The sequence below is a fragment of the Cordyceps javanica genome, chromosome 2, assembly GCF_051103115.1.
Source record: "Cordyceps javanica chromosome 2, complete sequence".
Taxonomy (NCBI): domain Eukaryota; kingdom Fungi; phylum Ascomycota; class Sordariomycetes; order Hypocreales; family Cordycipitaceae; genus Cordyceps; species Cordyceps javanica.
In genome coordinates, this window is record NC_139296.1 from 1,313,404 (window position 1) to 1,339,931 (window position 26,528).

The 26,528-nt window shown below is 53.9% G+C and overlaps 6 protein-coding genes across 6 annotated transcripts; 4 read left to right on the forward strand and 2 right to left on the reverse strand.

The window, feature by feature from the left end:
- Nucleotides 1-3,147: 3,147 nt before the first annotated feature.
- On the forward strand, nt 3,148-3,984 carry V2A60_002886 (cell wall mannoprotein 1 family protein; the record flags this gene model as incomplete). Its single annotated transcript, XM_083254230.1, has 1 exon — nt 3,148-3,984. One exon carries the CDS (start codon nt 3,148-3,150, stop codon nt 3,982-3,984), a length of 837 nt encoding a protein of 278 aa, XP_083110356.1.
- Nucleotides 3,985-5,996: 2,012 nt separating this feature from the next.
- On the forward strand, nt 5,997-7,726 carry V2A60_002887 (uncharacterized protein; the record flags this gene model as incomplete). The annotated part of the gene is made up of 5 exons (XM_083254231.1): nt 5,997-6,130; nt 6,184-6,422; nt 6,480-6,751; nt 6,806-7,069; nt 7,124-7,726. The coding sequence occupies 5 exons, from the start codon at nt 5,997-5,999 to the stop codon at nt 7,724-7,726; spliced, it is 1,512 nt and encodes a 503-aa protein (XP_083110357.1).
- A 4,623-nt stretch (nt 7,727-12,349) lies between these two features.
- Nucleotides 12,350-16,605, forward strand: V2A60_002888 (armadillo-type protein; the record flags this gene model as incomplete). Its single annotated transcript, XM_083254232.1, has 4 exons — nt 12,350-12,588; nt 12,652-15,688; nt 15,746-16,084; nt 16,141-16,605. 4 exons carry the CDS (start codon nt 12,350-12,352, stop codon nt 16,603-16,605), a joined length of 4,080 nt encoding a protein of 1,359 aa, XP_083110358.1.
- A 449-nt stretch (nt 16,606-17,054) lies between these two features.
- On the reverse strand, nt 17,055-19,464 carry V2A60_002889 (tryptophan synthase beta subunit-like PLP-dependent enzyme; the record flags this gene model as incomplete). The annotated part of the gene is made up of 2 exons (XM_083254233.1): nt 17,055-18,719; nt 18,790-19,464. 2 exons carry the CDS (start codon nt 19,462-19,464, stop codon nt 17,055-17,057), a joined length of 2,340 nt encoding a protein of 779 aa, XP_083110359.1.
- Nucleotides 19,465-22,734: 3,270 nt separating this feature from the next.
- V2A60_002890 (uncharacterized protein) lies at nt 22,735-24,705 on the forward strand (the record flags this gene model as incomplete). Its single annotated transcript, XM_083254234.1, has 1 exon — nt 22,735-24,705. One exon carries the CDS (start codon nt 22,735-22,737, stop codon nt 24,703-24,705), a length of 1,971 nt encoding a protein of 656 aa, XP_083110360.1.
- A 247-nt stretch (nt 24,706-24,952) lies between these two features.
- V2A60_002891 (O-methyltransferase) lies at nt 24,953-25,810 on the reverse strand (the record flags this gene model as incomplete). The annotated part of the gene is made up of 2 exons (XM_083254235.1): nt 24,953-25,158; nt 25,306-25,810. 2 exons carry the CDS (start codon nt 25,808-25,810, stop codon nt 24,953-24,955), a joined length of 711 nt encoding a protein of 236 aa, XP_083110361.1.
- Nucleotides 25,811-26,528: the final 718 nt, after the last annotated feature.

The window sequence follows — 26,528 nt, forward strand, 5'->3', positions numbered from 1 at the left end:
GCCCCTGGGTTCGGATGGATGGCTTGCCTGGCCCGGCAAGAGCGGATCTATTCGCGAAGCGAGAAGAGCCTGACGGAGGTTGCACGGCCGAGAACAGGTGTTGTCGCCATGCTATGCTTTTTTCAATGCGTCACCTCTCAATCTTATTTATTCAGGCTATGCCGCTTGTGCGGAAGTTTGTATGTAAGTGTATGTAGCTCGCCAAGTGGCGCAGCTAGTACACGCATTTAGTTGTAACTTGTATGCACGAGTACAATTACTTCCTGACAGATGGGTTGCATTGAGAAGAGTTTTCAGGTCCGACTTTGGGCTGCCGATACAATACCAACATGGTCTTGTCTGAGTTTGAAAGAAACCGTGGGCACTCTGGATGATACGACTAATTTCTATACCCGGGCATGGATTGTCAATCTTCATTCCTTTTTGAGTCACCACATGGCATGATTTTACGCGATCTTTTGTGCGGGGTAAACACAAGCTGTACTTGGCTAGGCACATGTTTTGCTCAGTGTTTAAAAATAGGATCTACTTATATGTCGAGATGAGACCTCTCTAGCTAAGTAGTATGAGCGATATGTACATACTTGTGGTCACCCCCTTTCTGTGGCGGCGGTGGAAGGATGCTGGTCTTCCTGCTGGTATAGATACATACTCAATCCATCCATCTGCAAGCATGGCGCACTTTGGAAGGCCTTGTTGCCAGGGCAGCCCTGGTTACTTATAGGATACCTAGTCACCTACCCACACCATCCTTCACTAGCTCAGAATCGGCCTACCAATGGACAGAGTCTGTTGCGCGCGCACCTCGGCGGAGACCTTCGTAAGGGCGGCGGGAAGTGCAGCCACTGGGATTTGACGACTGGACTCTGGTGCTGGGCTCGTGATGCGTCTGCCTGTAAGCACAGGCTGCACAGCTGCTGGCACCCTCTCAAAACAAGCGAGGAAATTAAGTACCTTTGACTGGGCGATCCTGCCCTGTTGCCTGCCAGTTCGTGGCATACAAAGGAGTGTAGATCGGCAGCGGTCCAAGTGCGAAAAAAAAAGTGTAGTTGAATCTTGGGGGCATAACTCACGGCCTCTAAGAAGAAGCACGGCCCATCTCCCCCAGAAGCTTAATCAGCGGTACAGCGTGTGCCATGGTTAAGGGGAATAACTTTGCGAGGACCGCAGCTGCGGCCGTTGGTAAAAAGAGTGAGGAGAGGGACATTTGCTTTCGATCGTTTCGCCCGTCTTGCCCCCATGTTGCTAAGTAAGTAAGGCCTCGGCCGCGAAGTTGTCCATATTGGGAATCCGCATGTGCCCAAGTGGATAATTGTCGTGGGGCTTGCGCTTCAATAGTTTGTAAAAGGTACAATGGTTCCTTCATTCAGTTTTTGTTTTTTTTGCCACGCCGGCGCAATACTGAACCGGGAGCGCGTCATGTATCCTGTTGGCAGTGTGCCATTGAAGTTTGTACGAGTTGGCTGAAACTCCATATCAAGAACAGAGGGAGCATTGCGCCCCCGACACTGACCGTCTCCCTCACATGCCTCTCTCTTCCTATTCGCGAACCGCTTGGCCGCGGTGGGTATCTGCTCATTGGCAGCACAGGCAGTGGTTGGCCGGCTTGGACGCCCACCCCCGGAGCTGTGTCTCGATTTAGTCGACTTGCAGGTGTGGCAAAGACACAAGAAGGGAAACAACTCGAATGACCAGTCCGTATTGCGCAGGTGGAGACTTGCTCGCGTTCGTCTCTCCTGACTACTGATACTTACACCTTTTGTTTAGACTGGTTGACCAGCTCCTCGACACACTCCCGTGTAGTGGCAAGCCAGCTGGAGCAGCTGGATTTGCTTGCTGGTCTACTTACTAGCCCGAGTCAAATCTTCCTTCTACTCTGGTGCCTGCTCATCAAGCGCCGAGTGGCTGCATGAAAGGATGCAGAAAGAGGCGTCTGAGCCCACCCTGGTTGGCCGCGGCAACCATTGTTTCTCATCTGGCCGCTTTGCAAGTTTCGACGTCGCCGTGGCTCAACTGCATAAACCAATCCTTACGACAGGGTACGCAAAACCACGCTAGCACAATCAATGCGCGGGGGAGAAACCAAGTTGCGTGCAAGGGGCAGCGCGGAGGTGGGCCGCCGCCCGGTCTGCCCCAGACGGAAAGACAGCTTTTGCGGAGCATACTTACTTAGCTGGGGTACTCTATTCTGCTTGTCATACATCATGCCATCATGTATGTAATCCATACTCAGTAGAGAGGTTGAAGGGGTGGCTCACCAGCCCACGGGAAACTCTACGCTCGTAGCTTGCTAGCTAATCGAGAAATAATCCAAGTGATACAAGATGCCCGAATTCGCGGGCATTCTAGTGTTGGGCTTCTTGTATATAAGTAATGGGTACTACTTAGGTGAAGGCTCGAACCAATGTAACAACCACTGTTGCTTGCTCTTCCAGCCCCATGTTGGATCCCAGAGACGAGCTTCAAAGCCATGTATGGCCGAGAACTTGTTTTGCCTCCACGCGTGAGCTGGGCCGTACCGTGGCGTCAAGCCAATGTCCGGCGTCCGCACCAGGGAGGGAAAGGGCTGACCATGACTCTCCACACGCACACTTCGAGGGTAATAGATCTCAAGTACGCGGATGCACACTATTTGCCTCTTACTCACTCGTTGTGTACATGTACATGCTGCATGAAGTACCTGGACCTATAGCTGCCACCACACCCCATCAAGTGTGGCTTTCTCAAATGGCCAGACCTGGTCCACCCCCATGTTATAAGTCTTTCTTGTTCACGGACAAATTGAATCGGCAGCCTCGGTAATAAGCTCTTTCACAGGCCACACGCCCTCCTCTTCCCTGCTAGAAGTACTGAGTGACTGAGTTGTACGTACACTGTACTTGATGGAGGAAGCGATACCCTCTACTTACCCCCCTCCCCATCTTGATGGGATTGAGGGCTGCCCAGCACACGCCCCTCCAGCAGTCCAGACCTCCCCAGATCAAAGGTCTGATTGTTTTCCTATATAATCGTTGGCTCTCTCGCCTCTCCCTTGAATCTTGTTTCTTCTCTCCTCATCCCTATCACTCACCTTCGCTTTGAGTCTATACAACACTCGTTACTTGCAATTTCTTCGTTCTAGACACAGTCTTCCAACAAACCGTCAACATGAAGTTCGCTGTTACCCTCACCCTCGCCTCCACCGCCATGGCTGGCATTGTCGCCCGTGACGCCACCGTTGTCAAGGGTGTCATCAGCACTGTCCAGAATGATATTGACGCCGTCAAGGCGGCTGCCGATGCCTACAGTGGTGACAAGACCAACCTTGTCAAGGCCTCCGACCAGCTCAACTCCGACCTCAAGGAAGGCAAGAGCAAGGTTGAGGCCGGCCCCGATCTGGATATCAACGACGCCGTCGAGCTCGGTACCGGTGTCAACGGCCTGACCAAGGCCGGCTCTGCTCTCACTGATTCTCTGACTGCCCGCAAGTCCGAGGTCGAGAAGGCCGGCGAGTGCAAGACCGTTCAGGACCAGATTTCTGCCATCTCCGAGAACTCGAAGGCTCTCATTGATGCCGTTACCGCGAAGGTCCCCGAGAACGCTCGCTCCATCGCCGAGCAGCTCGCCGCCAAGCTGACCGCCGTCCTCGAAGAGGCCGAGCAGTCCTACAAGGACTGCACCAACTCCGGCAATGGCGGTTCTTCCTCCACCGGCGCCGGTTCCTCCGGCTCTGCTACCGCTACCCAGACCGGCAGCGCTACCCAGACCGGCAGCGCTACCCAGACCGGCAGCGCTACCAAGACTGGCAGCGCCACCAAGACCAGCGGCGGCGTTACTGCTACCGGCACCACTGGCCCTGCCACTGACTGCCCTCCCGGCAGCTCTACCACCGGCACCGGCGGCGTCAAGCCCACCAGCAGCCAGATCACCATCCCCACCGGTGCTGCCGCTGTCTACGCTCCTGCCGGCGTTCTCGCCGCCGTTGCCGCTGCCCTTGCTCTGTAAGTGGCTTTCTTTCGGAAAAACGACGCGATGACTGGGCTGCGACGGGATTGTGTAGTGCTTCTTTCAGTATCTTGGCGGAAATTGTATAGTACCCAAGCCTCTGTTTCTTATTTGGATTCTACATCGACACTTGGCTGAAGACGAATGTCGAGCCGCGGCTGTAATGTTGGTTAGATGGGAAGTTTTAATATAGGTTGGCTTAGCCAGTAATGGGAGAAAATTGTATTCGAAACTGGATCTTTCCGTCGAATGTGAACCTGTCAATGCCAATGCCGCATTCGGGATAATTTATCAATATTGCTACTGACTGCACCAGGCGCGCTTATTTGATCCGACTAGCTACGCACGCTTGCACAAGATCCATCGCGTGCTGGAGAAGCCCGTGGCTTCGCGAACAGTGACTGCGATTTCAAAGAAAGAAGATGCGATTCTCTGCAACTCGAATCGGGCCGGAATTACAGTGCCAAGATTTCGGGGCAGCATCCTCTGATGCGACGTTGAGGACCAGACGGAGCAGCAACTACTACTCTCTTGCTGGTACCTTGGCGTTGAGATTAGGCCTCGTATCTGCACTGCCGCACTAGTTTCCCCGTAAAGGTCCGGACAACAGGGAGTTGCAGGAATGTTGCTGAAGCCGTGCCGATCTTTCTGCGACGGCAACAGCGTGGACGGCAGTTGAGTTCATGTCCCTGCACCCCTCCACAACCGTGTGCAGCTGACTGCTTTCCTTCTTGATTTTTACTCACCCCCGTAGCCTATGATTTTGCAACTGCTCTAGCGAGTTGATTGGGTTTATTGATGCTTCCCTGAGACGCTACCTAAGCGCAATCATCTTACATAGGATATCGCGGCGGAAAAAGAATAACACGCTGTGGCAAGCATTTGTCTCCATGCACAACGTGGTCTGCAGCCATGAAGCATCCGAAACCACCAAATGCCAACTGGATGGGCCACAATACAGTGATTGAATGGCAAGAGTCCTTCGATGCGGGGAAAGATGTGTGTTCTCTCTGATATGTATTATCCAGCGGGTTGACACCACAACCTTGCTGGAGTTACATAGCCATGAAACGATGTGATACAATCGATAGAAACGGGATATTAAGGTCAAGATTTTCCCCTTTTTCCACAATTGGACAACAATGGCCGGCACTGCATCATAGGACTACGTGTGGCGAGATGGTACGAAACAAATAACAGTCTATTCGCTGCTAGGCTTCGGCGCCACTCCGTTCCCCAGCTTGGCTTCCCCGCATCTACGATGGGGTTTTCTCGAGTCTAGTTCTGGGGAAATCAATGCTGTTGTTATGCTACAATCTGCTTCATCCCAGAGCTGCTATGCTTTGCCGTGTCAGCTTGGCTAGAGAGTAGTGGCAACCAGAGCACATTGCCTGACTTGTCATTATCCAATCATTGATGTTCTAGGGACTACCCGCTGAGATACTGGATAAATCTTGACCTGCTTGACACCAGATAAGTGCTATACTAAAGCTGGCAGGGGTAGTGTCATCAGTGGAACCTGCTTTGAGACTACTGAATCCGGCAGTATGAACACCCTTTCACCGATCAGTCCTCCCAGTAAGATGCATTTTTCTATTTCGAAAATCCCAGAGAATGCTTCTCGAGAAAGATTGCGAATATCCACAGGTTAAATTCAATTTAACCGTACATCACCTCGTTGGGCGATCCTGTGCTGTCTTCCGTCAGCAGCTGACCAACGCCGACGTCACCCCCCCGGGAAGGGTTACCGGCTCTTGCAAAAGGATCCCCGCCGCAGGGTTATCGTTATCTCTCTGAGTATCGCTAACTGACGAACTGGTCCATCCAAACAACGGGGACCGATTTCTATAAAATCCGCTCTAGGCCTTCTCTGCTGCATCATCCTGGAACAGTCCAGGCTGTCGCACTAGGACCGACGAGGAAATTGACCACCGAACCCCCTCACTCACAACGCCGTCGGACGGATTCATATACAACGAACTCAAGAAATCAAGATCAAACCGAAAAAAATCATGGGAGAAAACAGTGAGAGCGTTGCCATTGAGGGCGGCGCCCTTGAAAAGTCCGGCTCTACGGTAATAGCAACGACAAGCACGATGCTGTCTCCCGAAGAAGACAAGAGACTGTTGCGGAAAATTGACATTTGGTAAGAAGAAGCAGTCGCAATCAAAAGTATGAACACTGAGAAGTTGTACTTAGCCTGCTACCCATGTTTGCCGTATCCTACATGTTCCAGTATCTCGACAAGTCAGCGCTGAGCCTGACAGCCATCTTGGGTATACGAGAAGACCTTGGTGTTTCTGGTAGTGCATACTCGTGGGCCAACAGTGTCTATTACTTGGGATACCTCATCGCATCCTATCCAGCCGCCGCTCTCATGATTCGTCTTCCCACCGGAAAGACGATCGCGGCTTCAATGCAAGTCAAGTCTGGCGTTGGTGCTTTCGCAATAATGCAACGCCGTAAACCAGGGTTGAATTTATGCTGACGCGCAGCGCAATTTGATTCTAGCTTTCTTTGGGGTTGCATCCTCATCATGACACCGCTCTGCTTCAACAGCGCCGGCCTCCTCGCGAACCGTTTCTTCCTTGGCGCCACGGAAGCCGCCATCGCGCCGGGATTGGGTGTGTTGGTATCGATGTGGTATAAACGCTCCGAACAGCCTCTTCGACACGCCGCATGGTTTCTTGGAAATTCATTCGCAGGAATGATTGGAAATTTGATGGGCTACGGAATCGGTCACATCCACAGCATCGCGTCATGGAAGGTAGATTGGTTCACCTTTGTCTCTCTTCACCCCTTGCAACTAACGCGGGCGCAGGCCGTTTTCGCAATCTTTGGAGGCGCCACAGTAGCATGGGGCGTTGCGATGTTTATGGCTTTGCCTGATGTTCCTAACAAGGCTTTCTTTTTGAACAAGGATGACGGCAAAAAAGCAATCCTACGAGTACAGGAAAATATGACCGGTATCAAGAATAACAAACTCAAGTGGGCACAAGTGCGCGAGGCGCTTACCGACCCCAAAGCATGGATGCTGTGCCTACTTCTCATGTGCTCCAGCATTCCGAATGGTGGCGTTGCAAGCGTAAGTCTACTCTTCTTCGTCCACAATAGCGACATGCGCTGATGTAACCTCAAGTTCGGTCCCATCATCATTCAGGGCATGGGTTTCAATACCTTTTCAACGCTCCTTCTCAACAGCTTGAGCTATGTTTTCCAAGTCGTCTATGTTATTGTTGCAACTGCTGGAAGCACATATATACGCAACACGCGGACGCTCTGGATAGCATGGGGGTATTTGCTATCGCTTGTCGGCGCAATCATGGTTCGTGTCATTGATCCGACTCACAGGTGGCCTCGTTTTGTTGGATATTGCATCTTACTTGGCTACTGCTGCTCCATCCCACTCACAATCTCTCTGATCACAAGCAACACTGGGGGCTTCACAAAAAAGACGACCATGAATTCCATGATCTTCATCGCCTATTGCATCGGAAACATCATCGGCCCACAACTGTTCTTCGCGAGAGAGTCACCAAAGTACACATCTGGCTTCTTAGCTATGCTGATCTGCTTTGCAGGGGGAATAGTTCTGTGTATCGCGCTTCGGTTCTACCTCGTATGGGAGAATCGGCGCCGAGATAAGGCAGCGGGAACTGCGGTACATTTTGTCGACACTGAAGCTATCAACCTCGCCGACTTAACAGACAAGGAGATTCCAGAGTTTAGATACGTTTATTAGTACGTAATAGTTTTTGAACGCCCGGATATCATGTACTCCATAACGCGAAACAGTTCGTAAAAAATGCAATATCAGTCTGATACTCGCACATCATACACTCCCATACGTCCTCCACCATCTCCAACAATCAAGAATCGGCCGTCAGCTGAGAAAGACAGTTCAGTAACGCTCCCCAGGTTGTTAAACTGCCTGAACCCAGAATCAAAACTACTTTGTATGTTGATTGCATTCCTGTCTGGCCAGCACCAGACCTCTTCTCCTGTTATCACGTCAAGGATGACGAGCGAACCTCTCGCACCAATTTCAGAACCCGAAGCATTACAGTAAGCCACCAATCGGCAGTCGGGAGATATGCAAGAGGTGCAATTAGGAATGGCGAATGTTCGGGTCGAGTTCGCGGATAGATCCCAGACAAGAACGTAGCGGAGCGGCACTTTAACTCGAGTCAAGTTGTACCCTGAGCCTTTGCGAGATGCTGGAACGGGAACGGCGCGGAAGCTGGCAGGTATCCAAGTAGAAACAACTACGCTACCGTATGTGACGAGGTCGACTGGGACAGCAGTGTCAAGCTCTTGATGTTGCCAAGGCCTCGCGACGCGATAAGGCTTATTCGAGGTAGTGTCATCCTCTGAAGTTTCCCAGGCGACGAGAAGAGTCTCTCTTGTTGGTGGAGGATGACCAGCAATCGGAGGTCTCGGTCCCGCAGCGGCGACCACAAGTGGACTGGTTGCTGAGACTGCCAACTCAGGGAGTACCGGGGTGAAAGGGAGTCCGGACTTGGCTAGCTCGATGGTGCGGTGTTTATAAAGTGGCTTTTTTCCTTCTTGCGACGCCAGGAAAACGTCTATTGTCGCAGACTCTGTTCGATAGACTGCGAGCGGGCATCTCCCCGCGTCGAACATGTCGAAGCGGCCTGCAGTCCAGCGATCTGCATCCCCGATAGTCTGAACTGACTTTTTCTTCGCCCAATTGAATACTTCGATAGAACGGCCGAAACGGGTAGCAACTGCAATCAAGGTAGACGCTTCAGAAAGGATTGCGTGGCTGCGAATCATGTAATCCCTAGAACGGGATTTTGCCTCTGTGTAAGACGAGAACTTGATGGCATTTTGTAGCTCGCCGCTAGCCAAAGACCACAACTTCACTAGATTGTGGCCGTGTTTGCTCGCAAGGATCGTTGCGGTTGGCGATATGTCGAGATAGTGCACACTATTGTTGACCTTCTTGTCTTCGGACACTATGTCTTTCCAAAAATGAAGGCTCAATGCTTTCGGAGCCGATTGTTGACTGAAGGTTCTCTGTATAGGAGCCCCGATCCGGTCCGAAAACGAACGATGTTCTTCTTTGCTTTTCGCAACTGCTAAGTGAGGTGATGCAGTTGTGACTGGGCTAGGCAAGGCTGGCTCAGTACAACTTGGGTGAAAATTCGACCGTGAGGAACGATTGGTGTTAATGGACGATAAGCTATGGGAGCTGGCGGAACAATGCCGTCGTATATTATTTTTAGCGGGTGGAATGGGAGGAAGAGGTTTTGTAGGTGCAGGATAAAGATTGTATTGAGACATGTTGGAGGTGGAAGCATTCCGCAGTGATCGACCCATCGACGGTCGTAGATCTCTGGACACAGTTGGCCGAAGAGGGCTATGCGAGGCGCCGATTTGAGATGTTGTAGACGGCACGTAATTTTCAATCGACCAAGAAGCCCCCCCGACACTGCTGGTGGTCGAGGGAGTCGAGCCGAGGCAGTCTCGTGATGGCGTGTTCAGAGCGAGCGCGGCACTGGGAGTGCTAAGCCCCTTCCAAGGCAGTGTGCCGGCTAAATAATTGCTGAACCAGTCAAACTCATGATCATCGATACTGAGCAGTTCGAGCCTATGCCTATTAGAAGACAGTCAGTAATAGGCAACAGGTATTTGCAGTCAGTCACATGAATGATGAATGCGTACCGTATGTGGTCCTTGTCTGCGTCTGTGGAGAGGTCCATGCCAGCTATCAAGATAGTTGGTGGAGGCGCTATATGCAGTGGAGGTAATTAAAATGCGCGACGCCTCACGCGAGCACTGTCTGTTGCAAGCTAATTCAATGCGTAATCTCCAGCGGGTTTTGGAATTGGGTATGTGCCGCCGTGTAAGTCAGCGAAATGAGTAGCGCCTAAAGGACGCTGGGTAGTTTCAGAATAGCATTTTCGACACTGCAACATGGAAAGAAGACGGTAGGATCTAGAGAACCATGAGCTGGGACTGCGGCAATCAAAAGGAGCGTTGAAGCTCATTCCCTTTCACTCCACAATGGAGGTGGAATTGGGCTCGAGTCATCACTGGCCTAAGCTGTGGATGGGACCCCCCAGTCCGGACGACAACGGACGGCTACCAACCAGCGGCTGAGGACGCCTCAACGCCACCAGAAGCCACACCAGAGTCTGAGATGGATTTGAGGATTAGAACTATTGGCTACTGACAGCTCACTTGGGACTACTCCGTAGAGAAACCCCTCACGCCATGTTTGCCGGGACCGGCAGCACTATGCCGAGCGGTGGTTCAGGAGTGATCTGCCAGGGCTTTGCGAGGTACCTGAATCCCAAAGACATGGTTGCCATCCCCTTATGCTAGGCCATTTGGCTACTAACATAAAGGGCTGCCAATGGTTGTGCACTGTAAGTAGTATTTATCATGATATGATTACCACATGCTCAGTGTAGCATCTTCGCGCGCGCCTTTGCCCCATTGCCCGGCACTAACCGCTCTAGTTCCGTCTTTGCCTTGGAGAGAACTCAATCGAGACCGGGCTGGCTCCATAAACGGTGGCCGTAGCGACCCGTGGCCGGGGACAAACAGCCTGCGGTGGATCGCAACCCTTACCAGCACCTCCCGTCGCGTGTAGCCGTGGCGGCCAGGAAATGACCAGCTGAAAGAGGCAACGCCGTCACTATTAGTATAAGACTCCCAAGCGACCCCGCATCTTGTTTCACTCTCACTTCAGCAGCTGGGAGATGCACGACAGCTCGCCTCTGTCGAATGCGAGTGATGTCCTAGTGTAGGCTTTTCACAGGCTCTTCCCGAAATCACTGTGGCGGGGGTAATCGGCAATGTGTGAGGATCATAACAGACATCAGCCAAGTGCCTGTCTGTGCGTGATTGCTTTGCCGTTTCCTTGCTTGCTTTGCCATCTGAACTGCCGGTTTGCAACATTGTTTGGTCCATGACGGGTATTTTCCCGCTGCAACTGAACAGATATCTTGAACTTGAGCACGATATATGATCATGTGCTATGGCCAGTGGACTTAATGAGACAAATTGGGCTGTGATTGTCACCTGCACTGAGATTTTCAGCAGTGAATCAGGCATGCTGTTGTGAAAAGCGGCCAGGTTCCTGGTTCTAGATGCCCCTGCAATGTAGAACTTTTGCTTCGAAAACCTTGCTCCCGCAGTTTTCCGGCGACCCTGTTGTTTCAGTGCCTAGCAAACACAAATTCCTTCAGCTGCTCGTTAGCCGTGGACTCTACGGTATGCATAGCAGCTGAGTGCTCCAGGTAGGTTACGTTTTCCGCGCCAGGTAACCTGAAATCGAGGATTCTTTGTCTCCGAGTACCGGCCTGAGATTTCCAAGACGGCGAACAGACGGGCCGGTGTCTGACCCTAGCAATGCCTTTGAACGAGTCTTTTTATTGGTCGCGATACTGGCAGCAGGAAGCAATCGAGCCAAGCTCTCACGTGGAAAAGGCCAGGTCGTGCACGGCGGCAACAAGGTCGACTCGCGCTCTCACAGAATTGACGTGAAAGATGGCTGACAAGCCAAGTGTGCGATGCAGTACCCGGGCGCGCGCCAACCGACTCTACGCGTCAGGGTCGGTTTGATCATGCCTGAACTGTTTGATCCCGACCTATCCCCATGCCGTTCTTCTTTCTGGCATTGCTGGGGCCATGTCGTAATGATAGCATGGCATAATCACAGGCATGTACTGAATGAGGCCAGCATGCGTCAATATCGTCGAGTCATACTTACAGGCACAGGTCCAAATAGACCTTGAGGAAACACTCGGTAATAAGCTCAATGCACACCCGCAGCATTCATGCACCTTTAGCTACCCACTCTTTGAACAAGTGTTGGTATTGATGAACTGTAACTAGTTATGGCCATCGTACCCAGTAGCTTGTCTGGTTGTGACTGGCGGACTGACCCGCTGAGTGGGGAAGCTGCCTTTCAGGATCCGTTCACGGAGTCAAGTGAGGTGAGGTACATGCTAGGAGCCAAAAGTAAAGATTCTGAATATCATTGGGAAAAATCCAGTATATGGTGTCAAGCCCTCTGCTAGCTGTGATAAGGCCCCGATGCGCAAGGCAAAAAGCTATGTAGGGCAGTTAAAATAACAGATGCGGCGGTTGGTGCCCCTCCAAAGCACTACTACCTGAGAGCTTCCTGCCCCACCTCCACCTCACGGCGCCTCATCCTCTTTGCCTCCTCAACAAACGCTCACGCTCAACGCTCCCATCAAACGGCCGGCTTCGAAGCCTCCAGATTAGAGGGAGAACGGAGCACGAAGTTTTTGCAGCAGAGACTGCCCTCCTGGCTCTTGAAAACCACATCAAAAGCTCCACGATCAAGCTTCTGCCGTGGCAAGCAATCATGTCCACCATGAATCCCGTTGTGGCTACGCCGCAGGCGGTTATGAGCCATGTTCAAAAGCTCGGCGATAGTGATCCCGACTTCCGGTTCATGGCACTGAACGATATCCTAAATCTGCTCACGTTCGCCAAGCCCGATTTTCTTCAACATGATTATAATGTCGCCGCCCGCACTGTTGATAGCATCATCAAGACGCTCGACGACCAAAATGGAGAAGTGCAAAACCTGGCCATCAAGTGGTTAGTCGTTGATCTCTGCGCCGGAATACCTCTTGAAAGACACTGTGCTGATACATTTCATAGTCTAGGACCCCTCGTCGGAAAAGTGCCCGCTACAATCGTTGCACCCATGATTGACAAGCTGTCCTCGCTCGAGCTAAAGCACTCGGTCGACAATGCAATCCCATCACTAGCACTACGCCAGGTGATTATAGCGCTCCCTCGGCCGCTTCCTGGAACCCCAGTTTCCAACGATGTCAACAACGCATACGCAGCCATCAGCCGTGTACTCATTCCCCGTCTGATAGGCTCTAAGGCCAAGACTCGTACCCCCATCACCGATAAAGTCACCACCTCCGACGTTCCTATCGGGCTGCTCCAAGATAGCAAAGCAATAACAGTCGAAGGAGTGGATGTATTAATTGAAGTTGTACGCTGTTTTGGACCTCTTCTTGACCAAGAGGAAGTGGAATCCATGCTCGATGTTGTAATGCGTCTTCTCGAAGGCGAACATGGAAGCTCAGTTGTCAAAAAGCGGGCAGTTGTCGCAATTTCGATGCTTGCCGTTTATTTGTCGGACCAACAGTTGGAAAAGGTCGTCAAAACACTCACGGATGGGCTGGCACGCCCGAATACTACCTCCGTTTCTCGCCGCCTCTACATTTCTATCCTCGGAAGTATGGCTCGTTCGATTCCTGCTCGTTTCGGAACGCATCTGCCACAGACTGTCAAGTTCATATTAAATGAATTGGCTGAAGAAGAGCTCGAAAAGCACATGCGAAAGATTAGCGATGGCGACGACCTGGGTCTGGAATTTAATGAGGTCAGAGAAGCATCCCTCGTGGCCCTCGAGGCTTTCTTAGCATCCTGTCCACAGGAAATGCGAACTTTCACAGACGAGGTAATTTCGTCTTGCCTCCGCTATTTGAGATTCGATCCGAACTACGCAGTGGACGAAGATGAAGAAATGGAAGATGACTTGAATGAGAATGAGGAAGAGGATGAGAGCGATGAAGAGTTCGATGCTGATGATGGCTTCGAAGATGATGATGATGACGCAAGCTGGAAAGTGCGAAGATGTGCTGCAAAAGCCATTTATACCCTGATTGCCACTCGTGGGAGTGGCGACTTATTAGAAAATGGAGTCTTGTACAACACGGCCGCACCAACTCTCGTGAAGCGGATAGATGAACGTGAGGAAAATGTTCGTCTTGAAATCATATCAGCTCTCTCTCTACTCATCCGCAAGACCGGTGAGGGTCTTCATACGGAACGCATCACTTTCGACGAACTGGAGCCCGATCTAGTGGTCCAGATGCCCATCAGCCGCAAACGCAGACGCCAGAGCAGCGGCGGTGGTTCAAACATGTCCAAGCATATGGTTGGCACTGGTCTGGTCTCTCCCGTCCTTGAAAAGGCATCCATGCATGGGCCCCGTGCAGAATTGACTACACTCATTCCCAGTGTTGTCAAAATTTCGACAAAGCAACTCAAGGGCAAGACCATCCCGACAAAGCAAGCTGTGATTAGTCTACTTGACGATCTCGTATCTGTGCTACGAGGCGGTCTTTCTGATCATTTTGGCACCCTAATAACCCTCATTCTGGATGCTGTCAAACCGGGCGGATCCAGCTCGGTGCCGTCGTCACTCGCGACAGGTGGAGGTACCGCATCCGCCACGCCCAGCTCGCTTCGCGTAACTGCCTTGAAACTGATAAGTGACATCTCAAAAACCCACTCATCCGCTGTTCTTCAGCCCTATCTGACGCAGATTGTCGGCGGTGTGACGTCCGCGGTTCATGACAAGTTCTACAAAATTTCAAGCGAAGCTATTCGGACCTCGGAAGAATTGGTCAAGGCCATCACACCACCTCGATCGCGAGGATCCGCACTGAAATACAAAGGCGAACTAGACAAGCTCTATACTGTGATAATGGATAGAGCATCGGCAAACGACGCGGACGCCGAGGTTCGGCAACGTGCTATCCATGGACTTGGTGTCTTGCTTTCGCGAACGTCCGCTACCGACAGCGAGACGCTATTGCCAAAAGACAAGCGAGAGGCTGCACTGACGGTCCTTCGCGAACGTCTGAAGAACGAAACTACCCGGCTCGCTTCCGTGCGTGCTGTCGACAATGTCGCGGCATCTGCCAACTCGCCAGGCCAGCTGGAAAAAGATTGGCTTCAAGATGTGGCTTTAGAACTTGCAGGCCAGCTTCGCAAGGCAAACCGACCGCTTCGTGGCTCCAGCATTGCCGCACTCAAACACATTGTGCTATGCAAGGCTGCTGAAAACCAGCTGGAAACCGAAACTATCGAGGGAATCGTGTCGGCGCTGATGCCGACCATTCGGAATGCCGACGCCCACCTCCTTGGCTCGTCCCTGCTGATCTTAGCACATCTTGTCAAAAGCAATCCACAACTCGTCATGGTCGATGAAACTGTGTCTGCTCTGTGTGAGCTTCTGAAGTCACATTTGGCTGGAATAGTCCTCGACCACCTGCTTACTCTAACCAGTGCTGTCGGCGAAAGTAGCGCAGGCGGTTCCTTGATGACAGGACTCTTGCAGCATGTGAGCATTGCAGGTGATCCGGTTGTTGTTGGGAAAGTGATTGGAACACTTCTTGTCACTGGCGGAGCCTCGTCGGGAGTCTCTGTTGACAGTTTCGTTTCGGAGCTACAAAATAGTTCGCAAGGTGGCGATGCAGCTCGCATTTGTCTTGCGCTTGCAGTTCTTGGCGAGGCGGGCATGAGACTGGGTGCAGAATCCCCGCTGAAGCCCGAGCTGTTCCTTGGCCAATTCCGCTCTGAGCCGGACAAAGTTTCCCTGGCCGCCGCCATTGCGCTTGGCCGTGCCGGTTCTGGAAACGTACAGTCGTTCCTACCCACCATTCTCAATGGGATGAAGAAGGGCGGAAATACTCAGTATCTATTGATTCAGTCGATCAAGGAGATTCTGCAGTCCGTTTCCGATCAATCGACTGACCTTCGGGACCAAGCCGTGCCTATTTGGGACCAGCTGCTCCTGGCATCAGATAACGCAGACAACAAGGTGGTTTGCGCAGAGTGTGTCGGCCGACTGGCAACACTAGATCCGAACAATTTTATGCCCAAGCTTCAGGTACGAAATATCCATTGCTTATCTCCAACAGTCAACACTAACCACGGCTCCGGGCAGACACTGCTTAAGGATCAGTCAACAGGTGTTCGTGGCATGGCGGTGCAGGCGGTGCGGTACACACTCCCCGAGTGTGATGAAGCGTTTGATGCCGTGCTGCGCAATATGTTGATTGATATGCTGCTCATTATGTTGCAAGACCAAGACATGGAAATCCGCCGCCTGGCAATGTCGACGCTAAACTCTGCAGCACATAACAAGCCTGACTTCATTCTCCCCCATCTCGGCCAACTTATGCCATTTGTACTGAATGAATCAGTCATCAAACCGGAGCTGGTGCGTGAAGTGCAGCTAGGACCATTCAAGCATACCGTAGATGATGGCTTGGAAGTTCGCAAGGTAAAAATCCCATGCCACACTGTTCATGTACCGAAACTTTTCTCACCAGCTTATAGAGTGCCTACGAAACGCTTTATGCACTCATGGAGACGGCGTTTAGCCGGATCAACCATATCGACTTTTATGACCGCATAGTTGCTGGGCTGAAGGACGACAACGATATTCGACAACTTTGCAACCTGATGGTCACGAAGCTTATTGTAATTGATCCCGACGAGACTGCACGACGACTGGACGCGATTGCCGAGGCTTACAGAGGCGTCTTGTCGACGAAGCTCAAAGAAAACTCAGTGAAGCAAGATGTTGAGAAGCAGGAAGAAGCTAACAAGAGCATTCTTCGTGTCACGCTTCTCCTGGGCGAGAAGATGAAAGCACTCACGGGCAATGCTGGTGCCGCTACGAGCAATGCTGGCGTGTCAGGTGTCTGGACGGGCTATTGGGAATGGGCCAATAAGGATTTTGAGCGTCAACTCAAGGGCTTGCGTGATGAGAATAAGGAACTCCACACGAGAATGGTCTGACGCTAGAGTCCTTATTTGTTGAAAAAGTAGTTGCATTCTGATGCAGCGTATGAATGACATGATCTGGCTTTTACCCCGTGTTGAGGCATGCGCTAACTTATGAGGCTCGAGGGAGAGATGGGGATTCGGGTAGAGTGACAACACCTCCAAGTGCGAAGAGAAGAACTATGAAGAGCGTAGTCTGCTGTAATGGAGATACTGCTGCGCATAAAAAGAAGTAAAACGCGCCTCATCGACTCTCAGATTGAGGGCTCCGATGCCAACACTAAACGAGGCCGATGCTTCGACGGCGGCTGCCCGCGAGTTTGCACCAAGTATGCGAGTGAGAACGAAGAATGTAGCGAACAGCACGATCAGGCGCTGATGCATGCATTGCTAAATTATAACGGTTTTGAATTGTAGCTTTTACGAGGTCTGTTTAATCAGCAAGTCTACTACGAGAGCGTACTTCAAGCGCAAAATTCCTCTGCGAGCTGCGTAAGAATCTGGGCCGTTTGCACAATGGAGTCGGTGTATACAAACTCGTCCTTGGCATGGAATCCCTCTCCGCGTGGTCCGAAAAGAATACTTGGGATACCGGCCTCTAGCAAGAGCGCGCAGTCTGTCCAAAAAGGGGCGCCACCTATCGCGGGCTCACCACGCGTGACGCTTTTGGCGTGCTTCCAGACGAGCTGGGTCAGAGGAGCGTCCTCTGCCATGTGGAACGGTGGCCGGTGAAAGGTAACGCGGACATCATACCTGAATCCTGGCGTAGCGGCCGCAACCCGATCCAGGATATCGCGTATCTCGCGCTCGACCAGGGTCGGGCTCTCGCCGGGTACGGTTCTTCGCTCGAGTGTGATGGTGCACTTGGCCGGATACGACGACACTTCCTCGCCGCCCCGTATGAGGGACGCATGAGCGCTGGGCGGCCCGACCACCGGATCAGCTTTCCGCCGCTGCAGCTGTTCCGAGTAACGGTCGAGCTCAACCAGGACGTGGCCGGATTTCGCAATGGCGTCGTATCCGAGGTCGGGGCGCGAGCCATGCGCCGCCACGCCGTGGACGTCGATCTCGAGCCACACGAATCCCTTGTGAGAGCGGACGACGGCCATGTCGGTGCATTCGCTCACAATGGCGGCGTCGGCTCGCCAACCCGCCTCGAGGACGTTGACCGTTCCGAGACTCTTAAACTCTTCGTCTGCGACGGTTGTGACGACGACGTCGCCGGCCAGCTGCCGTTTTTTGACGTTGGCCGCCGTTACCATCTGTGCCGCCACGCCAGACTTCATGTCGGCCGAGCCGCGTCCGTACAGCTTTCCATTGTCGATCCGGGGATCGAGAGGATCTCCGTCATATCCCTCAAGAGTTACAGTGTCTATGTGTCCATTGAGTAATAGACGTTTGCCGCCGCCGCGGCCCTTGACCACGGCCACGACGGACGGTCTCCCCTTGACCGGCTCAACCCAGTGTGCATCAATGTCGCGATGCTCAAACCACGAGCAGATGAATTTCGCGATTTCCGTCTCACCGGGGCCGGGATGGGAGCCAAGAGCCGGGTTTGCGGAATTGATCCCCACCAGGGCGCGTGTCAAGTCCACGGGGTCCTCGTCCGAGACGTCCCGAGGAACATCGTAGGAGCGAAGCCCTTCCGTCGAGAGCAACACCACGACAGAGCTCTCGTTCAGACCGAGGGCTGCTTTGTCGTCGGCGGATAAACGCCGCAAGGCAGCCAATGTGGCGGCGCCGCAAGGTCCCGCGTCAACGCCCAGCTGGTGCAGTGTTTCGCAGGCCTCGTGCGCCTCAAAGTCAGAGACGGTAGCGCTGACGTTGATGCCCTTTTGCAGCACCGGCCATGACCGCTCCGATATCGTCGAGCATTCCAGGCCTGCCATGATGGTGGGCGCGCTGTGAACCGAAGTCTCTTCCCCTCGAACGAGCCGCTTCCAGAGACAGGCTGCCGTGTCTGGTTCCACGGACATGACCTGACAAGTCGAACCCGGCGCCCTGTAGTGCGTCACGACAGAGTGTGCAAACGAGCCGACGCCGACAGGAGAAATGACTAAATCCGGAGACTGGCCGCCCAGTTGCTGATCAATCTCGTGGTGCATGGTCCCGTAGCCATCGACAATCCACTCCATTTACCAGTATTTTAGCAGGAGGCCCCGGGATCACGACAGACATGTTGGGGTGGCAGCAACTGACCTGGGGCACCTCGGTGTAATCACCAAAACTACAATCTTGAATAAGAAGGCCCTGAGAGTGCTGCGATGCAGCAAACGCTTCTTGCATGGCCGCGTCATAGTCTCGCGTCGACACGACGACACGCGCGCCCTCTTGCCGAATCAGGTCGATGGTCTCGTGCTTCATGCAGCAAGGCACGTGGATCTCGGCGGCGACGCCCAGCAGCGAGGCCATGCGGGCCACGGCCCTGCCGTGATTCCCGTCGGTGGCGGCGTAGAGCGTGAGCGGCGGCGAGGAGGAGGAGGAGGAGGACGCGAGGGCCTGGCGGAGGGCGGCCAGCGTCGCGGGGGCCGCCGCGGGCGGCAGGCGGAGGCGGCTGGCCACTGCCCTGTAGGTGCCCCATGAGGCGCCGAGGATCTTGAAGGCGGGCAGGCCGCAGCGGTCCGACTCGTTCTTGACGTGGACGGCACCGATGCCCGCGTCCCGCGCGACCGAGGGCAGGCTGACCAGGGGCGTCGGCCGGTAGCCCGGAAACCGCTGATGGAACCGCGCAATGTCTGGCAGATCCTGGTTCGGTGGCGCGGCCCAGTCTTTTGTGGCCGCGACGGGGTTGAAGTACAGCGGGCGTCGGTGCGGGGAGCCAGAAGAGGACGAAGACGAAGGAGAAGAAGAACAAGGCGGTGGCGGCGGCGACATGATGAGCGTTGGGCCGGGAGGGTGATGCGGCATCAAGACTGACACCAGAAACAATGGGGATAGACCTTTTTTCGACAATTTTCTTCTTTACAGTTCAGAATATTACAAACAATCTCTTTGCGAATTTAAATAATGATATTGTGCGCGCCCTCCCAGCTTGTTTGGGAGATTGTTGGCAGCGAATGAGCAGCGCCCTCTTGTCAACAGCTTGTTCTTGCGCCCTCTGCTGGGTTTGCCCGTGCTAGTTTCCGGGACGCTGTGCATGTTTAAATAGAGGGCGTGCCCACGTCTTAGCCAGAGCTGCAAAGTCTTGCTCTAATACTCATGCAGAGATGCATCTTTTTGCTTTCTCTTGAACGATTCTGTGATTCTTTCCAGATCATCGCCACCCACCCACCGATAGCCTACTGATAGCCAGCCAGCCAGCCAGACAGGACCCTCCCCCCCAGGTTTACAATCTTGTCTTTTGATTCGCGCGGCTCATGGAGCTGCCGTCGTGGTCCGCGGACAGCGCACAGCGTGCCATGTATTGCCCCGATCGAGCGACTGGGAAAGAAAAAAAAAAGAAAGCTTTATTCAGGTGAAGCGAAAACTCGCCATGTGATAATGTGATGGGGACATGTTGTCGGGCGTGGCTGCATGGGTCAGGATTGGCCCAAAAAAAAAAAAAAGGAAAAAGGTAAAAAAAGAAGGCTTCAGCAAGGCGGGCGCGCGGGAGTGACTATTTGCTGCAGAGGTTGACGGATCCGGTATAAAGACGAGAGACAGAGACAGAGGACTAGACAGGGAGGGAGGGAGATGGAGCCGATGAGAAATTGTAACCGACCAAGAAGGCTTGTATGGCTTGGAAAGCTTCCATAACGAACTCGATCGGCGCTTCCAAAGCTCACAGTCCAATCACAAAGCAACGCGACTCATCACCTCATTGTTACAGGATAGCTCATGGGGGCTCGTTGGCTCGGGACCCGGCTGGGAACGATTTCTTGATTCATCAAAAGCCAGGCGCGCCCTATAAGTCGGCATGGTCAGCCGAACGAATGGTGAATGGTCAGTCTCTGGTTATGCAAGCCCTCTCTCTGTCTCTCCCCTTTTGGCCGCCACGATGCGACGGCCGGTCGATGCCGACCATGCACGCCACTTGAAAGGATTGAATGGGTTTCAGTAATGTCGGACTTGGCGCGTCAATCAAAAGCCATCGAGAATGCAACCTACCCGTTGGGGACTATCAGACTTGAAGGACGGCAACGCGGGTCACCAGGTCGTGTAAGCCACTTGCTTGCGTATTGATGGAGCCTCTGGGATGGGCATCGGAGAAGAATATTGAATGTTTCTCCTTGATCGAGTACGAGCCTTGTGGTGGCGCAAAAAAAAAAAGAAGAAGGAACCAGTGATTTTCAAACGACAGCTGGTCTCTGAAAAGGGCTTCCGCTTTCCAACATGGAGAGTTGCTGGCCGAGACGAGCACGCGTGGGAAAGGGTTCACACACTTGCAAGTTGAGCTATCTGATTAGCCGGCAGGAAAGAGGGCATCAGACCTGGGGATCTGCAACGAGGAACTCGCGGGACATGCTGCATAGTTGGGCTGGTAGGTAGTCCTCGAGGAGTGGATGCGACGCATAATGCGCAGCAGTTATGGAACGGGCTGTACGCCACGCAAGCTCAGCCGAAAAATAAAAATGAAAATACACGGGCATTATTCTGGAGCATCGTCCGTCTACTGATAGTGTGTGTGTGTGTGTGTGTGTACTGGGTAGTTGATGGCCTGCGTCGGCATTGTTTCTCGGGTAGGAAGCTGATGCGCCGGACAAAGCGGGTTGATTGGGGAGGAGAGCACCCGTAAAACCAGTACAGATTTGATGGGCTTTTTACTACTTTACTGCCTAGTTGGTGGTAGTCTCATCACTCGTTGGCGGTGCCGAGTGTAATTGGAAAAAAGCCGAGTGCGTAAAGGTCGTTCGGGCCAGCCCGAGCCGCCGAGGAGGAGGAGGACGACGACCCCGTGGTTCTCGAACGCGGCAACGTGGCGGGCGAGGGTCTGCCACACGGTATTCGTTGATGCGATATTTGCTAATAAATCACCCAGTACCAGGGGCCAAATCAATAGCTAAAAAGGTCCTTGCCTTGCGTACCAGTTACTGATATACTGATATACCGGCAAGTCTAGCTGGTGTTATGCCCGAACCCGCGGGGCCGGCCGGCTGGCTGGCGTTGATGCATTGCAGTTTACCAGTACGAGTTGCTGCGGGTGCATTGTTCTAGTTCGCGCTGCCCTGGTTTATTTTGTTTTATATGTATATATTTTCGGCCCAACTGCCTTGCATGAATAAGGTTTTTTTAACAGTCTCAGAGCTGGTCTGGCTGGCTGGCTGGCTGGCGGCCACAGGTTGACAGGCGGATGTTGAGAGGAAGGGCTTGGGCCCGCAGTGGCTACGGGGGCCTACAAGGGCCTGCAGGAGGGGGGCCAGTATCCGCCAATACCCGCTAAAAACAGTAATCCATCCACTAGAAACATGAGGCCTATGGGGAATATTCCACTATAACTACAGTGAGGGGATGCGCCTAGGGTAAAGCGTTTGGGAGTTTTATCTATGCTGTTTTGCTATGGGCTGTCATCAAACGTTGGGGGAAAAAAAGAGAAGAAAAAAAAAAAAAAAAGAAAAGAAAGTATGGAGAAAGATATGAAAGAATTTCTGCCACGTTTTCTTCACAATAAATAGGTACCACTGAGTGGGTGCAGGAATTGGCAGAGGGTCGGTGTACGGAGTACTGAGTACGGAGTACTGATACAATGATACTGATATGGTAGCCCCGTGCCCCAGAGGCTGGCTGCCCTCGGCATATACAAGCTGCCAAGCCAACGCTAACAGGAAGCTGTCTGGGTACAGATAACGATGGTTTTAATGCTGAATGGGTTCTGTGGCTACTTACTTTTATTCCTGGTAGGCTGTAGCTGGCAGCTGGCCGATGTTCTTTGGCCTCCAAGGCCCATTGGTTTGGTCAGCAATTTCCCCCCCCGGGCGCTGCGCCGGCACCGGGGTCTCACGTCGCTACTCATTCATTACTCAGTACTTCCTTCCCTCTCATGCCCGCACTCACTCATCTTTCCCAACACAAACAACTCTTGGTGACCATGTAGGCCATTTCTTTTCTTCTTCTTTCTACTCATGAATATCCGCCATCCTTCCACTTGACGTCTCATTTTTTTCGGGGTCCTTTTTCCCTCCTTTGCCTTGGTCGTACGCCCATCGACGTCTTCCTCGTTTTGCAGGCATGGACCCTCTGCGCGCAGAGCGCGACCTCTTCGTCCCGCTCATTAGCGATGCCGGAGCCTCTCGCCCGGCGCCGGACACCATCGCCGCTCACGACAGCACCAGCAACGGCGGCCTGCTGCCGCACGTCTTGTCCCCCGGCGACGACCTGGATGCCATGTTTCTCGATCCCGCCTTTGTCACCACCGCCGACCTCGGTTCCAATTTCGACAGCCTCTACTTCGCCGCCGACCCGGCCCTCCTCCCGCAGCTCGACGCCTCGCCAGTCGATCCCGCGGCCGTCCTGGACGCCGGCTTCCTGCCTGATGCTCCCGACGGCGACTGGAACCTCCCCGTCGGCGCGGCCGAGATGATGCCCGCCGCTGCATCTCAGCCCCTTCCTGGTTCTGGTCCTGGTCCTGGTTCTGGTCTCGGTTTTGGTTTCGCTTCCGGTTCCGGTTCCGGTTCCGCTCCCGCCCCCGGCAACGCCGCCATTATCGACGAGTTCTTTGTCAAAAACGGCGCCTACCGCCCGCCCGAGCCCTGCCTCCAGTGCAAGCGCCAGCGCCTGCACTGTCTGATCCTCCAAACCACCGACGCCAACCCCAACCCCATCACCTCGTGCTCCAGCTGCGTCGCCCTTTTCCGCGACTGCAGCCTGGCCGAGCGCGGCAAGCGCCGCGCCTCCAGCTTCGAGACCTCCCGTCCTGTCATCGGCCACCTGCACGGCGTCAGCGAGGAGATCAACCTCTCCAACCTCGACGAGGAGCCCCGTGACGACGATGGCCCCGACGACGACCGCCGCGTGCCACTCGCCGTCGTCACCTCCAAGCGCGCCAGCACACGAACCGCCAAGAAGACGCGGCCCTTGTCTCACTGGTTCGCCTGCCATCTGGACCATCCCTACCCCTCCGAGGACCAAAAGGCCGACCTCGCCAGCCAGTGCGGCCTGAGCCGAACACAGGTCATTAATTGGTTCGCCAATGCCCGCCGGAGACACAGACTCTCGGCCCAGTCGCTCTTCAGCAGCAACAGCAACAACAGCAATAGCGTCAAGGCATTCCGCCAGGGATCTCCCATGCCACGTTCCGCGCTGGACAGCATGTCGCCCATGGAACGTTGGAGAAATTCGCCGCCCCGCGACGAGCCCGCCTCCGCCTCCGCCATTGAACGCGCCCTAAACCGGTCGTCGTTGGACGCCTCCGACTACTTTGGCAGCTACGGAAGCGCAAGGGACGGCTCTGCATCCTCGACGAGTGGCGACTCAGGCGTCTATCGCCGCCGACGGCGGTCTTTTAACAGGGCCTCATCCACCAGCTTCGGAGGCTCGGTCCATTCCCAGCAATCCGGCGATTTTACATTTGTCCCCTACTCGGCCAACAACTCTGTCGATGGAGACTCGATAGGAAAGAGGAGCCCGACGGTTGGCGGCGGCGGCGGCGGGCGCGCCAAGAACACCACGTTCCAGTGCACCTTTTGCTTCCAAAGCTTTCGGAAGCGATACGACTGGGTGCGGCACGAGCGTTCTATCCACCTCCCGGGACTCGACTCCTGGATCTGCCGGGTCCCGCTCCCGCCGGACCAGTCGTTTCTGGTCTGGCGCGTCAGTCATACGCACCCGGAGTGCATCTTTTGCGGCGAGCCATCGCCCACGCACGACCACATCCAATCGCACGAGTTCCAGACGTGCGCGGAGCGGCCCGCGTCGGAGCGAACCTTTACTCGCAAGGACCACCTGTGGCAGCACCTGCACAAGTTCCACCACTGCAAGAAGTGGGACGGCTGGAAGCCGGACCTGGCCCTGCTCCAGCACAAGCAGGACAAGCTCCAGAGCCGTTGCGGCTTCTGCAATGTCACCATGAACAGCTGGGAGGAGAGGGCGCAGCACCTGGCCTCGCATTTCCGACGCGGCGCGACCATGGCGGACTGGTCGGGCGGTCCGGGCATCCGCTTGTCTTCTGAGGAGAAGGCGAGTGTCAAGGCGAAGAGTTGATGCGTGTGCAGGCTCATCATATAATGAATGACGGAAACATTTGGAAAAGATGCCAACGAAAAAATAACTTGTAGATACTGTTTAATATATATATTCAATGACTTGTTGTTGAAAATGTCGTCATCTTTCCTCGTCTACATGGCAAAAGTTTCGCCCGCTTCCACATTTCCTCTGGGCTGGCCGGTCCCCAGCCAACGGAGAACTAAAACATCACACAGGGTGCAACATATTTGTCCCAGGCAACGGCTTAGTTTTTGGGCAGGTAGACACAAAACTCCAGACCCTGATGGAATGGCAAGGTCATTGTGATGAAGCCGCTCTCCGGATTACGCATATACGTCAGCATCTCGTCGTATCCTTCGGATACCGAGGTGTTGTCCGCGATGACAATGGCACCGCGGCGCATCTTGCGCTGCACAATCTTGAGAGTTGGCAGAGCCATCTCGGTCCAGACTAGAACAAGGAACAAGCAGTCCCGAGTTAGCAACCTTGATGTCGGGAAGAAGGCTGAAAAGAATGTTTCTCTTCTTTTTCTTTAAAGAAAACGATAGAAGAAAAAAAGAAGAAGAAGAGTTGGTCAAGGGGGACACATCATCTTACTATCAAGAAGCAGGAGATCGACATCCTCAAGGTTCTCCTTGAGCGTCTCTCTCAAATCACCCTCGCGCAGGTCGATGGCGCCCGTCACCAGGTCGCCGCACTGGGCCCAGTACTCGCGCGCGCGGGCCGCCTTTGTGGGCTCGTACTCGGTGGCGACGACGTTGGCCCGGCGGCCGGAGCCTCCGGCGTCGGCGGCAGCGTTGGCGCTCGCGGCGAGGGCCAGGTAAATGGTGCTGACGCCGAACGAGGTGCCGGCCTCGACAATGGTGCGGGCGTCGGTGGCCCGGCACAGCGCGTACACGTACTGGCTCTTGTCCTGGTCGAGCGCGATGAACTTGTCGCGCACCGCCGTCTTCTTGTCCTCCTCGGTGGCCGCGCCCGCGAACACGGACCGGTCCATGGCCCTCTCCTGCGCCAGCGACTCGGCGTGAAGCCGGTCCAGCAGGTCCAGGATGTGCTGGGGGGTGCCCTCCATGGGGTTCTGCGCGGGACGGGACGAGGGCATGATTCTTTTTTTTCCTTGGTTTGGCTCAGGGTTTGGTCCTTTGCTCTTGTTTGCTTCAATGTCGAGTATACGTGATTCCCTTGGATCGTAAAGCCGTTGTTGCTGTTGCTGTTGTAAAGCTGGAAGCCGGGAGGATGCGGGGTCGATCGGACTCGTCGCACTACCCTTTTTTTATACCTGGGAGGATTCGTATTCGAAGCCCATGAGCTTTTTTCGCTGGCATGACTCAGGATGGGCAAATTGGCCACTTAGAGCAACATGGCAGGGCCGCCTTCCGAGGAACGGCGGGCTTCGCGAAATGCGGAATTACTGCGCGCGCTGAGCTTGAGGTCATACTTGCCGTCCTCGCAATGCCGGTGTGTGGTGCGTGAACACGTACGCCAGAAACCGACGCGGGCGGGCACAGTCGGATATAAGACCGGTCCGAATGAGCCGGCGCGCGCGCGGGGGGAGGGGAGGGGAGGGTAGGGAGGCAAGGAGGGAGACTTTTTCACGAGTGTTGTGTGAATCATCATGACCGGATTCATCCGGGAACCCGGCGCCGGCCTCGGATCACGGCCAACTGTGGCTCAGACAGCAAGTTGCTAGCTTATAACCCCCCAATCACTAGTTGGGAACAGTGTGTTGCTTTTGAAGTCGAGAGAGAAGAGTGAGAGAGAGCTAACCCCCCATCAAAAACTCTTCACCACCTTCCATAAAGGAAAATGACCTGATGTGG